At 36.4% G+C, this 15,200-nt stretch overlaps 1 protein-coding gene across 4 annotated transcripts in view; it reads left to right on the top strand.

The window, feature by feature from the left end:
* Positions 1-15,200, top strand: part of CBLB (Cbl proto-oncogene B) — a 137,081-nt gene that overhangs the window by 98,636 nt on the left and 23,245 nt on the right. For all 4 annotated transcript variants that reach the window (XM_087757278.1, XM_087757282.1, XM_087757279.1 and 1 more), the window contains exons 11-13: positions 6,217-6,402; positions 8,686-9,051; positions 11,584-11,678. In XM_087757278.1, coding sequence (XP_087613404.1) covers positions 6,217-6,402; positions 8,686-9,051; positions 11,584-11,678 — 647 coding nt within the window. The remainder of the gene's footprint in view (positions 1-6,216; positions 6,403-8,685; positions 9,052-11,583; positions 11,679-15,200) is intronic.

Raw genomic sequence — 15,200 nt, 5'->3', positions numbered from 1 at the left:
CAAAATGTTTCTAAGCTGCTTCTACCAGTTTTCACTTTGGGACTTGTACTTGGAATATATTCATAATGCAAAGCATAGTTGCAGTAAGCTCATTTTAGAAGCACACACAGTCAGGTTCATCACTGATAAAGGGGCCTGGGTGGGTTTTTAAGTGAGCTGCTCTTGACAAAATGAAAAGCTGAAAAAACACTTTTTGGAATTGTCATTAAAGTGTACAGAAGATACAATTTTTTATCACCTTCTGTAGCTGTATGAATTATGACTATAAGTTGGATATCAGAATAATACCAATTCTGCAGTTTATCACTCTGTCTCTTAAGCGTACTCATAAAGTGTAAGAGGTATCTGAATTAAGTCCCTGAGGGACCTCAGATTTGCAATTGCTTTAAGGAGAAGAATAATCATGAAGCTACTTACTCATTCTTTAATGGAATGAGTAAATGGATACACTTTAAGAAAAAGGAATCGTTCTTGCTAGGTGTTGTATATGAGTCAGCAGCAGCAGATCAGCTATAACAGAGGCTTTAGAGAAATCCACTGCAATTAGTCTGTTTATCTGCCTCATCAAGCATCTTATTTTTTTAATTTCGAAATCGTCTTCAGATATTTCTTTATGAAAGAAAGATGAAGAGTGGTGCCAAAACCTCTGTTAATTGTCTCATCGCTGAGAAATTTCCAGCCCCATGGAATCAGATTAGCTAATGCAGTTATTGCCTGAAGAGTTCCTTTTTTCAGCTCTGTACCGTTTGTGCTAGCCAAGCACAACGTTATGAAATGCACATTAAAAAATGTGCAGATTACAGGCTCAGGTAAATATTAAAAATGGCTTTTTTTATTTTGAAAGAGGGCATTTGATTCTCTAGTAGACTACGTTTATTATTCCGTAATGTTTAATATTCCATTGTCCCAATGAATTAAGAGTTATCTGTCACTTTACCTTGTACAAGATGTAACTTATACACTTTTACAAAGAAAGAAAGAAAATAAGGAAAATGCATAGTGCAGGAGTTCTTGTTAAGAACAAATAATTTTGAATTCATAAATGCTAAGATAATTGTTTGATCCAAATAATGTTACAGGAAAACATAGAGGAAGGCCCTAGCAGTATAGGAGACTATGAGGTTTTCAATAGCTTAAAGTGAATTAACATTCTTTAAAAACTAGATGAAGTTACCTTGTCTCGGGAGTTACCGTCTTCTCTGGAATTAATTTCCTAGCCGTCTGAATGCATCAAAACCTGGCTTTGATTCACACTGTTACTTTAAAATAGTTATAGGAGATTGTCAAAGCTGAAAGCCACTATTTCTCATGATTAGGCTTCTTCCAGCAGATGAGTTAGGTCAGACTTAACAAATCGTGACAAATAGACCTTGGTTCTCAAAATATGGGAGGAGACTATGTTTTTGACTCCTTCCTCTCATTTCCATATTGTTAAATTGACTTTTTTCTGGTAATGAAAAAAGGCATGTATCGCGTAGTAATAATGTTTTTAATTTCATCATATTAAATACAGGGCTATGTAAAAAAAGACTTCAAATATGTATCCAGGTATTCCCTTTAGCTGTACATTCTTAACTCATACATACATATCACTTCCCTCTTAATGGTACACCTGGTTTGTGGGAATTTATTAAAATCATGCCACACAACAAGACAGTCCTTAACTGCTTAGTTATGTTAGTATTTGCAAGAGGCGTAAATGCTGGGAGGCAGCCTGCCTCCCTTAGTTAAAATACATTTTACTGATGCCCTTGGGCAGCATGGTGCTGACTCTCACAGCCTTAACTCCCTCTCCCCCCTTCACATGCATTTTCTTGGGTCAGCAAAGGAAAGATCACATAAAGAACAAACCTGTCTATGTACAAAATGTTTACAGCCATCAGTGTTAAGTGATGTAACTTTATATCCTCATACAAATTTTTAAGTCCAGATTATACTAATCTGTCTAGGTCACAACTTATCCTAACAAGAAATAACAAATACGTAAGTTACTCTTATCTGATTATAAATAAATAAACTTCATGGAACTACTTGGAAATGAAAAGTCCACTTCTGGTGTAGGTCTGCTTGGACCTTCTTAGATGTCTCATTATGCGATTTACATATTACTGAGTTCACTCCAGCAGGACATTAACGATCAGGGTAATATTCCTCAGTCAGTCACTTGTTAGGATTTGTGTTGAGAATGCTTTTCCTATGTGCCTATCTAGCAGAAAGGCATTTGAAGCTAAAACTCTCAATTCAATAGCTTGACTGCTAATACTTCCATCAGAAAAACCTTCACTAGAAATTATAATCAATGTCAGAAGCAGCCTTATTCTTGAATTCACAGCCACTAGGGGCAAACTGATACCAGTATATCCCAGTAATAAATACATCCGATTAAATAACACAAGAGTGGTCTGCTCTGCAGTACAATTGCAAAGTAAGTCACAGCTGCTTTTCCCTTGGCAGCAGTCATGCCAACCAGATGAAGACCATGTTGTTACAAAGGAGCCTCTGTTCTTTTCCTTAATTGCATCTTTATTGCACAGGTCTGTGTGCATTGCAGCAGAGCCCCTTTGTACGCTGAAGGTCTGTCTTCTGTCACTGCCAGCTCATTCGTATTAGTTTGTGTCTTAATCGCTTGCTTGTTTTATCTTTTTGTCACTGTGCTGCTCTCATTGCTGCTTTATTTCCAGTGAATAGAAAATAGACAGAAATCTCCAGTAGGTGACAAACAGAAAAATTTTAAATCTCTTCATCCTTAGAGAGTCTGCCAAAAAGAGTAGGTATTATGTATGTCTGTTAATGCCCTGGCGTCCACATGACGTGCAGCCATCTTGTTGTCCTAGCTGTCAACGAACATCAGATGATGCAGCTAGACAGGTTGGATGGGGGTGGACAGGAAAAATACGGGTTTTTTTATAATGGGAATATGATGGAAATCTGATACTGAATGCTGAAGAAAACCTGTTTGTTGCTGTGGAATATTTTGTTTAGTTTGGTTTATTTTTAGTTGCAGTAGATCTAAACAAGGAATCATAATTTTTAGTTTCTCCTAGCAAAGCATTCTCTCTCACTTCAGCACCAAGCGGTGACATGGATTAAGCTTCCTTGTAGGGCAGAGAAACTGCTTTTGCTATCGGCTATTTTCTCCCCATGCCTCGTAAGTTATCCTTTAACCTGTTGGCCACCATCGGTTCTCTTTTTGAAACCTCTGGGGCCACAACATGCTCTGATAGCACTGTGGCTGTAGGCAATAGTAGTTCAGGGGACTGAAATATTATTTTGCTATTCTGAAACAAGACATTGATGTAAGCTCAAATTGAAGTCCTTTCACACACTTAAGACTTTGGAAAAACTCCATTTCATTTTGGCAGTTGTGATTTACCATTCATGGAATATGGTGGGTAGAGATAGCTAAATACCAAAGATACATGGAACCAGAAGTTTATCACATAAATTAACCTCCTGTTTCAACAGGATTAAAACCATGTCAGGTTCTAAGAATCTTGAATTTTTAAATAAATTTTCATATTGTTCTAGTTTTTATTATTGCCTACGACATATTAGGTGTATCTTTCAGCCACTTGTTGCCATAAATCTGAAATAACATCAGTCCCCAGTGGGTTTTAAATGTGAGTATTTCCATGATTTCTGTCTCTGCTGGAGCCGGGCTTACTGAGGGAAGAACGTATCATTTTGCCTAGTGATTCTGTAGAGCAGAACTGTGTACGAGAAGGTTGTCACAGAGAAACAGTGATGGATATTCTTAAAATGCTGTCACTACAGTGTTGGTCATTCGTCTGAGGATTCACATGACTACACACAGTGTGACAGTTGCGACTCTGTCAGGTTACCCTCTCAGGAGGTGGCGTTAATGAATGTGATGGTATGACCGTTACAACGTCTTGAATTCCAAATAAATGTTTCCTGTCCAGTATTCTGTTTTCAGTATTTCCTGTTTTTCTTATTCTTTGTTTCCAACTGCTATTATATATATAGGGTTGTTTCTTAGATGTTCTGGAGCAATTCCCTGCTGAGACACAGTATGTTGTGCAACGCCTAAAATGTAGAGACTTACTATGACACTTCCATTTATTTTAAATAATTGTAACTTTTTGGAGGTGAGAGACCTCTTTATTTGGTTCTATTTCAAATAATTTGGGAAATAAATTCATTTTCTGTCTGATGCTGAAGCCAAAGCATTGAATATATTACATTACATGGCTCTTGGCTTTTAGGAATGCTTGATGGAGTTATAACTAAACTTTGAAAACTAATGCTATTAAATGATATGGTGTTTATTATGCTATTCAACTGATAGATGCTTTCTGTTAAGGAAAATGAATTGACATTCAGTTTATAGTAATTTTATAATTATGGTTGCTCAAGCATGCTTGCAAGATACATATCTAGGTTAGTTATTCAACTTCCCATTATGTTCAGAGATGCTAAGCATCTCACAGTCATTCATGTGTTTATCCTCATGGACTTCCAGTCAAGGTCAGGGACATTCACCAATTAAAGGAAACAAAGAAAATTTAAGGACTATATTCAAGCTATTTAATATGAGCATTGTGACGACTTCTTTATAGAAGGGAGAAACTGGGAAGCCTCTGGTAGCCATGAAGAACATGAATCTTGAGTTGCTCAATCTCTTTAAATCGAATGTGTAGTTAGTTGTGACACTGAGCTTACACATGTAGACCAAGTGGTAAGGCGCTACGTATCACAAAAAAATTCGTTCTGGCAGTGCAATTGAACCTCAGCCTTCTAGCTCTTCAACACCTCCTCACTCCCCTGTCTCATTTTTTCTTGCAATGTTATCCAGTAATACTGTGGTAGCTCCTGTTTCTGAAGGAAATCTGGTAGCAATCCCAATTGTATGGGACAGAATACTAAACTGAGCTGTAGTGCATAGGGTAAGGAGTCAGTATACTAGATTCTTTTCCTGGATCTCCTTTTGAATTTATGAAGTTTTCAGATTCTTTAACATAGTGACTGTATGTTCAGAAAGGCAATGTTGCTTGCTTGTTTACCTTGCTAAAGAACTTCCTAGTCCCATCCTTGTCATCACTATGGGATGTAAAGTATTGGTGAGAAAAAGCTTATGAAAAGAGGGGAAAGGTTTTCATCAAAGTGATTTAGCTTAGAGATGGGGGCATTTTTGTGAGCCATTTTGTATGCCTGCCTTAAGAAGATGGCAGATTGTTAGCCTCTGTAGGCAAGTTATATAGCGACAATACTAGGATGCCCCATTGCACAAGTGGCCTGAGGCTGATGCTTGGTGTGAATGTCTTCCAGCTACTCCTGTCTACTGTCAGGGAAAGCACAGAACCGCGTAAGCATCCAGGTTTGCTTAGAGTACACTGATACAAATACAGTGGGTTCACAGAGTAACTTTAACTGATTTATGCAAGCAACTAAACTGTGTTTGTTAAAACTCACCCAGATGAGGTTCAGGAACTAGGTGCGAAAATGGGTGAAGCCTCTATTGAGGATTGAAATCTTTGATTCTGATGAATTTGAAAGGACAAGTCAAGGAAAAAAAAAAATCATCATTTGTCACTTGGGGGGATGTTAAGAGTGTGTGTGTGTGCACGCATGTGTGATTAGTTTAATATCCGCTAAAATTATAAACTGAATTGTCCTAAAATGATTTTTGTAAGTCAGCAAATAAATGAGGAAAGAAATAACTGCTTTGCCTGCTGGCTTGTTGATGATTTTGATTCATAAGTTTTCAGAAGACACATACATTCCATTTTCTATGGAAGTATGATTTGAAAATAGGCTGTAGTTAACAGACAATATCATAGGCATCTGGCTTTTAAAAGTCATGTATAGAATTTTGGATGGAGTACTCTCTACAGATAAAAAGGTCATCAAGAGTAGCAGTACTACGGTAGAATCTCTGTCTACGTTTGTGATTGTTCCATTTGCATGGCAATGATTGCTTGTTTTTTAAACAAATTACTGGAATATATATTCTTTTATTTTCATCAGCAGTTAACATGGATCTTAGTTTTGAGATAGAATGACTTGTGGACTTCTTTTTCAGTAACCATAAGCTGAGCGTCTATACCGTCTATTACTTAAGAGTAGCAGGGTGTCCATTATGATAAATGACTATTAGTAACTACCTGACAAGGATCAAATGTTTTAGTCATGGAATGGAAGTTTTATACTTGGTCATCAGGTAAATGCTAGTAATATTTTTTTTCTGTCTTGAAGTGCAATGAGAGGCAGAATTCACCAGTGACTTCCCCAGGATCTTCCCCTCTTGCACAAAGAAGAAAACCACTTCCAGACCCCCTGCAAATCCCACATCTTAGTCTTCCACCTGTACCTCCTCGTCTGGATCTTATTCAGAAGGGAGTAGCACGGTCACCATGTGCCAGCCCAACTGGATCACCAAAGGTAAGTCTTATTGAACCATTATTTCCTTATATACGAATATTGAGAAGTTGTATTTGGTTGTTTTCAAGATGAGCTTGTTTTTTGTTTTGGAAGATAGACTATTACGAAATTTTCCTTGTGTATTTTCTTTTACAGGAGTTTGCTCTGTCTAAAAGAACTTTAATTCCTTGTAGCTTAGAAAAACTTTAGATTAGATCCACATTGATTATGTCTCTTATCTCCCTCAGTTGACTTTGGCGAGTGCCTGTCCCTTTGCATAATACCTTACATAGTCAGATGTTTACAGCTACATCTGTTGGTCAAATGTGACCTCTGTTTGTCTGATGATTATATTGCACTTGGTTATGGTCAGAATTTTAAAGATGTTGCTGTAATGGATCAATTCTGTAATAAACCCTGATTCATGAAAATAAATAGGAATGAAAGTTTCCTGAAAATAGATTTTAAGGTCGTTATCTCATTTAAATTATATGTTGTGCTCTGATGATGATTTATGCTCAATTCCCACAGTATCCTTACAAGAAAAATACGTGCAGATACTCTGCTTTCAAAACCTTAACTGGCATATATTAGGACTCAAGTTTCAAGGGAAATAATAATGACTCCATTGCTAATAAATTGTGCGCTGTGTTTTGTGAAACTAATGATGCTGAAGAGTTAATGATTTTTTGAGTGGATAAGCATGAATGAGAAAAAATACTATGTTTGTTGCTCTCTGTTACGAGTTGATTTGTTGTGATTGCTGAATAGAGAGGGGGAATTAGGTTTAAATTTTGAGTTTTAGATGATGAATTCAAATTCAAGTTCAAAACATGACTTGAAACCTGTGTGCTCATAATAATCCAGTATGAAGTACCCTATTTATTTTGTCAGGTTTTTACTTCAAGCTTGAATATCAACCTCTTTTTGAGATTCTAGCGGTTCATAATTTAGAGAAAAAAATAGAAGGTTGAATTGTTTCTTTAAGCTTCTTTCATTACTTTTTATATTATTCAAGGTAATTTATAACTTACTGAGGATATATGCTAAGCATTTGGCACACCCATTAAAATTAATTTTACAATAGCGTGTTTTTACAAAGTTCGTTTCTTATAAAAAGCAGAAAATCAGAAATACTTTTAATATTGATTTAAATATTTTGGTGACATTATTTTGAAAATGCTGGGTTTTTCCTTGAAACTTTTCCTGAAAAAAAAAATAAATTGGGGGGTGGGGGGGTGAAAGGGGAATAAGATGGGGGCAACAAACAATAATTTCATACTTTAAAAAATTTCATGTTTAAAAAAAAAAAAAAGACAACAATTTAGACTTTCCAAGACTACTAGTTTAGTCAAAAAACTCTTCTCTTTTTCTGCAATGGAAAACTATAACTATAAGCTGTAACAAAAAATTTGGACCTAGCCATTATGTTCCTGCTTTGACAGGAAGAATAACTATTTTTCTTAAGTAGCGGCTGAATTAAACACTTCTTTATTTAATATACTGTCCTATTTATATGAATAGATCTGCAGGTAGAATAACTTTATTTTCAATCTAAGTAACATGTTGAGGTGCTGCTCGAAGAATAATGGTGGGCTAACCTGTGAAGTGACAGCAAATACTATTCTTACTTTAAAACTTTTGTGGCCTCCATCTCTTCAAGTGGTAATAATATGCAGGCTTACCAGAGTCCATGAAAATTACATCTTCCAAGGGAAATAATCTCCCCTGTATTTCTTACGGTAGCTGCTGGTAAGAGAAAAACATTTCGTAAAGATCTGGCCCGAGTGTTATTTTGTAAAATGCTGTTAGTAATTCACTCCTAATGAAAATGTTTGGATTTTATCAGATTTCTGCTATTAGAAGCTATACAGCTACCTGTATGAGTTTAGTTGGTTGGTGTTTTGTGTTTTGTTTTTTATTTTTTTTTTTTTTCTGCTGGTAACTTGGTTTTCAGCTTTTTCCAAACATTCCTCAGAATTCATTTCAGCAGCTTAATAAGTAATTCAAAGGATCAAAGCAAAGGATTCTGGAAGAAAATTATGGGTTAGACAAATCTGCCTCAGTTTTCTTTTCTCCCATCCACCCCCTTCCTTGGGTTACTAATGCAACAGCAGAAGTGGGGGCATCCTTTCTGAAGAGAGGCCAGGTTGTCTGCAGAATGTAAAGACAAGACTAACATTTAACCTACTGGCAAGTACTCTTGTGATGCCTTGAAAATATCTCAATTAGAAATGGTAAAGCCAGAGAGAAATAAGTATGCCTATATGTAACTTTCTTTTTTTAACTTACTGTGTTGCTTAGTCTTCTCCTTGTATGGTGAGGAAGCAAGACAAACCTTTGCCAGCACCACCACCTCCCTTGCGTGATCCTCCACCGCCCCCACCAGAGAGACCCCCTCCGATTCCACCAGACAACAGGATAAGCAGACACCTGCATCATCCGGAAAGCGTGCCTTCCAGAGACCAGCCGATGCCCCTTGAAGGCTGGTGTCCCAGAGACGTGTTTGGGACAAGTCAGTTAGTAGGATGTCGAATAGGGAGTGATGCTTCTCCCAAACCAGGACTGACTGCAATTTCAAACATAAATGGAAGGCACAACCGCATAAGTTCTGATCCAGGATTTATGAGGAAACACAGACGTCACGAGCTGCCTGCAGAAGGTGCCAAGGTATGAAATCAAATGAATGTGTTGAATCCTAATTTGACACCCTACTGCAGCATTGTCTTGCATTGGCTGAAGTATTGTTTATATTGGTCAGTGTTGATTTGCTGTTTCCGAATCTTTCCTGTAGATACTTAATAATAAGCTGGTCATAAATGGTTTGTTAAATACTGTAAATTGTAAAGCAACAGTACATGAGGGTCTAAGTTGCAATTTTAACATGAAACCTTCAAAAAACGGCTTGGAGAGAAAATTCTAGATTTGCTATGTTCTTTTAGCAAATTATCCATACAGTTGGTGCATGACAATAATATAGCACCGTATGCTGTAGTACAGTTATATAGCATCTCAGGTCCACTTTGGAAGTGTCTTATGCCTAAGTTGTGTATGCATTTGCTGATGGAATAGTACATGTTCCAGTTACCTCTGTCATAGGTGTGGTGAGAACTTGGAAACCTCTTCAATCTGTAATGTATGCAATATGTAATGATGATGTGTACAAATACGCTTCAATTGTCAGATATATTGTGTACATTGACATAAAAAGCTAAATATTCTCAAGGTCAGTTGTGTTGTCCATCAGTAAAACATTATTTTCAAAACAGCATTAAATTAGTCATGATGTCCAGTATACTCTAATGGAAAACATCTAACCTGCCTTGACCCTAAGAAAGGAAACAAATACATCCAAAGCCAAGCTAAATGTAGAATCATTTATTCTATCTTTACCGCTGGCTCTATGGGCAGCATCCTTGACAGTGCTCAGTATTGGATTGTTTGATTTGCTATTATCATCAATACTCTAAACCTCATTCGGGATAATTAGCATTGCAACTCCCTTTTTCTTTGTCAATTGCTTAGAGTAATGCACATATCTTAGGCTGAATTTTTCCTCCTTTGTACTTAAATCGTTCTGATCTGCTGGAGTTGACCATTGTTGTAATTTGTTCATAGAAGCTTTTGACTTTTCTTGGACAAATGTCCAATAATCCATTTTCAGTGCTGAGGGTGTTCAGAGTTGTCACTTGCAACCTTTCCACTGCTTGTCTAGCTTGGTTTGCCTAGGGGGCATCCGCTTGTCACCCACAGGAGAAGTATGTTTTCATGTCCTTGGTCGCAGTCAACAGTATGTATGTCTATAACTATGGTGTTTCTTCTATCAAAAAGATGGAAGAATTTTTTCTATGTGTTAATCGTGAAGATAACTGGGGAGGAGAACGTACAAGGAGTAGTTCTGGCATTAGGCAGCTTCAGACAACTTTCAAGACTATGTACAGTTGGGGAGGCTTAGGTTTGAAAAGAGATCAACTGGTGATGGCCTAAGAAAAAATTCCTAGTTCTGCTCTAATCAGTTTTATCAAAGCAGCTCAGTAATTCATTCATAGAACAGGTTATTAACTCAAAGCTGCTGCTCTTTTTTTCTAGAAGACTACATAGCTTGTGCTAAGGATGGATTTGTGGTTAAGTCACAGTGGTTAGAAATCATCCATTTTTCTCTGTATTTGCTTTTCCCAAGGCCACAAGCTATTTAACCATTCTATCGCCATTTTAATTTTTTTTATGGATGTTTTGTTTTTTTCGGAAGTACGTTACTGAAATTCAATTAGTATTGGTAAAGAACATTGACATATATGATGGAAGGTGCTTAAGTAGTCCATGATGTTATGTGTAATTAAAATGTCCTTTTATCAGCATTGAGGCAAAACACCAAAATTTTACTTACAACTAAGCTATTGTTTAAAATGCTATAGCTTTTCATCTGATTTTAAAACTATACTGGCTTTCTGTCTTCATATAGCATTCCAGTTATGGTCTGCTACAGTGTTGAAGCTGATGGAATGAATCGTTCTCAAATCAGAATAAACTCTCAGTGTAGAAGTGCCGTTGTAGTCTGGAGAAGTTACATATGTATTTCTTTAATCAAATGCTGTGTGAACTCTCATCTTCAGATTATAGATCTAAGCCATTTGGTTAAATGGAGCAGCTGACAACTCTGAATTATCGTTTCAGACTGTATGCACATTCACAAGGGAAATATTTAATGAATTTTCATCCCTGATTCATATATCAATTGTAGTATAATCTTTTTGCTATTGGTAAAAGCCAAGAATTAGGAAGACAATCTTGTGGGTCGGGGGTGGATTCTGGCAGGCACTGTATCACAGAGTTTTAAAAAACATTAATATGTTTAGCATGCTGTACCTGTTGTTTTCCCGCTGTGCTTATCTCTCTCACTTTGATCAGTTTGCAATCTTGAAATCTTAATTTTCCCCTAAGCAGTGCAGCTGTAACTGAGTAGTCCATCTAGTAACCGTGATGTGGAGCTTCCTCTTTTGGTGAAGTTTTAAGCTAATGTGTTCTACAGGTCCCAAACGGGGTGAGCTGAAACAGGTACGAAAGAGTCACTTCAGATAGCAGCTCTGTAGTGTGAACTCCTAGGAAAGCCTTTACCCCTAATCTTCTCAAGGTCTATTTTGGTGAACATCCATGATGATAAAGGGGAGGAGAAACCCATTGTAACATTTGTGCAATTTTTAGGTCTTTTCAAATGGTCATCTGATGAATGAAGAATATGATGTCCCTCCACGGCTTTCACCCCCTCTTCCAGCTGCCTCCATCATCCCTAGTATAAAGTAAGTTAACTTTATTTGTAAAAGAAACCTGTTAATTAATGTTAGATAATAGCACTGATTCTCTGGTGCTAAAAGAAAAATGGGAAAAAGAAAGAAATAAAATTAACTAATGTAACTGGGTGATACATTTTCCATGAACTTTAATGTGGCTTTACGAAGGAAATGTAAATTGTATGAAGTGGGAGCAGTTCTAATGTTAATTGAACATACTACATTTTTATAGGAAGAGAGAATAAATTGTGGCAGATCTTGCTCACAGGCATTTGGCAATGGAAGCAAGCGCTGTCTGGTTTTGCTTCTACTACTACAGAAGTGTGGTCAGAGCTATTTATCACAGGAGATGAGAGATTCTAGGGAAAGTACTAAGGGTAAAGAACATGATTTGTGTGCGTTCTGCCCCTAATCTAGTCATGCTTTCTGTGCATGGAGCTTTATCCAGGGTTCACACCAGTATCTTTTCTTTGTTGTGGCTAAAAAACAAACAAACAAAAACATTTTATATCCATTTTAAATGGAGTCAACCTCCCTGAGTTCCAGAAAATGGTTTGGGAAATTTTGTCATTTCAAGTTGCAGACTGCTCTTAGTCTTCCGGTAACATGGCTGTTTATTTGGTACCAAGATATTGTTGTGCATAGCAAGTATCTTTGGACTCTGAATCACACAGGATTTTCTACAGAACAAGAGATATTTAAAATAGAAAGCTTGGAAGTGCTATAAAGTAGTTTGTCAATTTTTTGTGGTTTTGTAAGGAAATCAGAGCATATCGCGACGTTTGATGTTATCCTACAGTTTGTTTCCAATGTACTCCTTGTGATTCTTGCTGTTAAATAAAATAATTGGGCAGTCAGTACATATTAATACTGAGAATTTTCTCATTAGTGTGTAATTTTGCCATATCTTCAGCACTTGTTCTGTTGTTGTTCAGTTAGTGGTAACATAAAAGACAAATATATTTCAGCATTTCATTAATATGCTGTATTTTCTTTTCCTGAGTGCTAGAATAAAGGTGCAGTGGAGCATTGACTTTTTCATTCAGAAGCATGTGTTCAGGTGGAATAATTGCTGAGTTGAAGTTCTCCATGTTTACTTTCAGTTCAGAAGCAAATTTTAAAACATTATCCAGATATTTTGTAACTGAATATTGTGATGTAACCTGATTGAGGTAGGGGTATCATCGGAGTACCGTTTGGATACCTCATATAATCAATCCCTTCTATAGATTGATCTCCTTGGGTTGACTACTCCTTTTGTGATACAATGCAACCCCTGGGATGTTCCACACCCTGTCAGTCAGAAAGAGAAAGCAATAACTCTGATAGACAAACTAAATACTTTCATATTCCAAAGCAAATTGGATTCTGAAGAGGGGAAGATTCTTTTTATTTTTCATAGTGTTGAAATAACAAAACATTTCTGCTTCATGAAGATCCCATTTTTTACTCAGATTTTTGCAAACGTAGCTTAGAATCAAAGTACAACGTATACATACATCGTACAGCATTCATTGGAAATTCCACAGGATATCGTAGCAATGTGGACAGGCACAAAATCTGTGTCAAGCCAATCCAAAACTAGAATGTGTGAATTTAGCTTGGTCAAAAGAAGTATCTTAATTAACTGAACCAGCCAAAAGAAAATCTTCATTTGCTAAAACCAAACTCCATAAACTTCCCAGAAAGAAATTAACTTTCATTTCTGATTTGGTTTTGTACTTAAACCTTTTAAAAAATATACAGCATGTTTTAAATTTTGATTTTTAAAACGTAAAAATATCAATATATAACCTCAGGGTAAGAAGTTCAGATTATCTAATTAACAACTACTAAAATGTCACATGGAATGGCTGTTAAAATTAAAACTTGATCATTGTATGTCGTTTCTTGAAACAGTAATATATCTATTCTAAATTTAATTCAAATTTTTGTTACCACTAGAAAACACCCTGATAATCTATAATAGTGTGTGGCAATATGTATGTGGAAAAACAGGGGCTGGGCCGGGGCGGCGGGGGGGGATCTTCAAAAATCTTCACAAATAGTAAGTTTAATATTTACACCAACCACAATAATTGCTTTCAAAAAGATAACCTAAATAATATTTATCATGATTTCATTTGAAATGTGGGAATGTTTTTACAGTGTGTTTTTTCCTCCTGTTAAATGGACTGCACTAAGCCCTCATAAATATGTTGAACTGTACTTGATCCAGTATATTCTTGCTTTCCACAACTGTGCTACTGCAATCAATCTGTGCAAGTTGCTAATTTTTTTTTTCTACTTTCTGATCTCTGCAGAGTTGTGGCTTGAGAGCTAGTTTGTTTCATACAGCTGCAAGGCGTTTTATTTTTTCTAGTTATTATCATAAGTCTGTAATTTCAAAGGTTTGACTGAATGGTTCATTGACCATGAATGAAATGTCTTAGCGTAAATAATGAGTAGGCAGAATGACCCTTAGTTGAAACTTCACAATTCTAAAATATCCCTACTTAACTTGTTTTGTCAGTTTTTACTGAAAAAGACATTACAAATATGACTTTTTTTCTGTTCTCTTTACTAAATTACATTAATAAAAAAGCACTAGTGTCTTTTTTCTGGAAACAGTGCCGAATTATTTTCATTTCGCTAACTTTATTATTATTAACCATACTTTAATAATGAATTGTTGGACTCATGTTAACAAAGCATCTGATTTTTATTTTTCACTCAGCCACTATGTTGCTGACCCTACATGTTAAAAGAGTTATTCTGTTATCGGACTGCTGTAATTACATCAGATTATTTTTAGCAGCTTTCATCAAATTGCTATTTTATTTTCGAAAAAATAAATAAAACTTTTATGTCAAAGATAGAGAACTGTTATTCCACAAAACTTAAAAATTTTCAATTTAAATAGTGTTTGTTTTATTCCTGTGAGTAGGTCCCATTTTGCTACGTAATAGAAAATTGGCCTCTTTGTCTTGAAAGTGCTTTATACCACCGTGATGTTTTCTTTGAGAGAGCATCTATTTTTGAGTATGTAATGAAACATCCAATTCTAAGTACCTTTTGTATTCTATAAATGTATTAGGAATATCTAGTTGCTTTGAGGTAGTTGAGGGAAAAGTAGCACCGAAAGGTGTTTCTCCTCCTGTTGTCCATTCTATCTTGCTAAGAAACTTTGAAGGTGAAATCATAGTTCCATTAAAGGCAACTGTGGCTTGGAAATCCTCGCTCCCTTGAAATCAGCCTTTGGCATGGTGCTTCTCCAGCGGCGTTAGAAGGAGCACGGCTGACGTGCAGGTTCTAGACATCTGAGAGATGATGCTCTGGAGGACACAACGTGCCCTTAGCTCATAGCTTGACGGGCCAGTGAGTTTGAATGCATCAGCTTCTCGGTGGTAATTGTCATTGCGTTGCAGGCTTACCCTGTGACAAATAGGAAGTTGTGTCCTACTGTATGAGTGAAGGTGAACTGCTTTGTATACACTTTGGTTTTAAGGGTAGAGCACACTCAAGGGCAGTTGACAAGTGTTGACTTCATCA

The sequence above is a fragment of the Nipponia nippon genome, unplaced genomic scaffold (assembly GCF_047370975.1).
Source record: "Nipponia nippon isolate SJK-2023a ecotype South Korea unplaced genomic scaffold, ASM4737097v1 scaffold_2, whole genome shotgun sequence".
Lineage (NCBI taxonomy): Eukaryota > Metazoa > Chordata > Aves > Pelecaniformes > Threskiornithidae > Nipponia > Nipponia nippon.
Note: the sequence above shows the minus strand (reverse complement) of the source record. Positions and strands in the feature narration are given on the sequence as shown.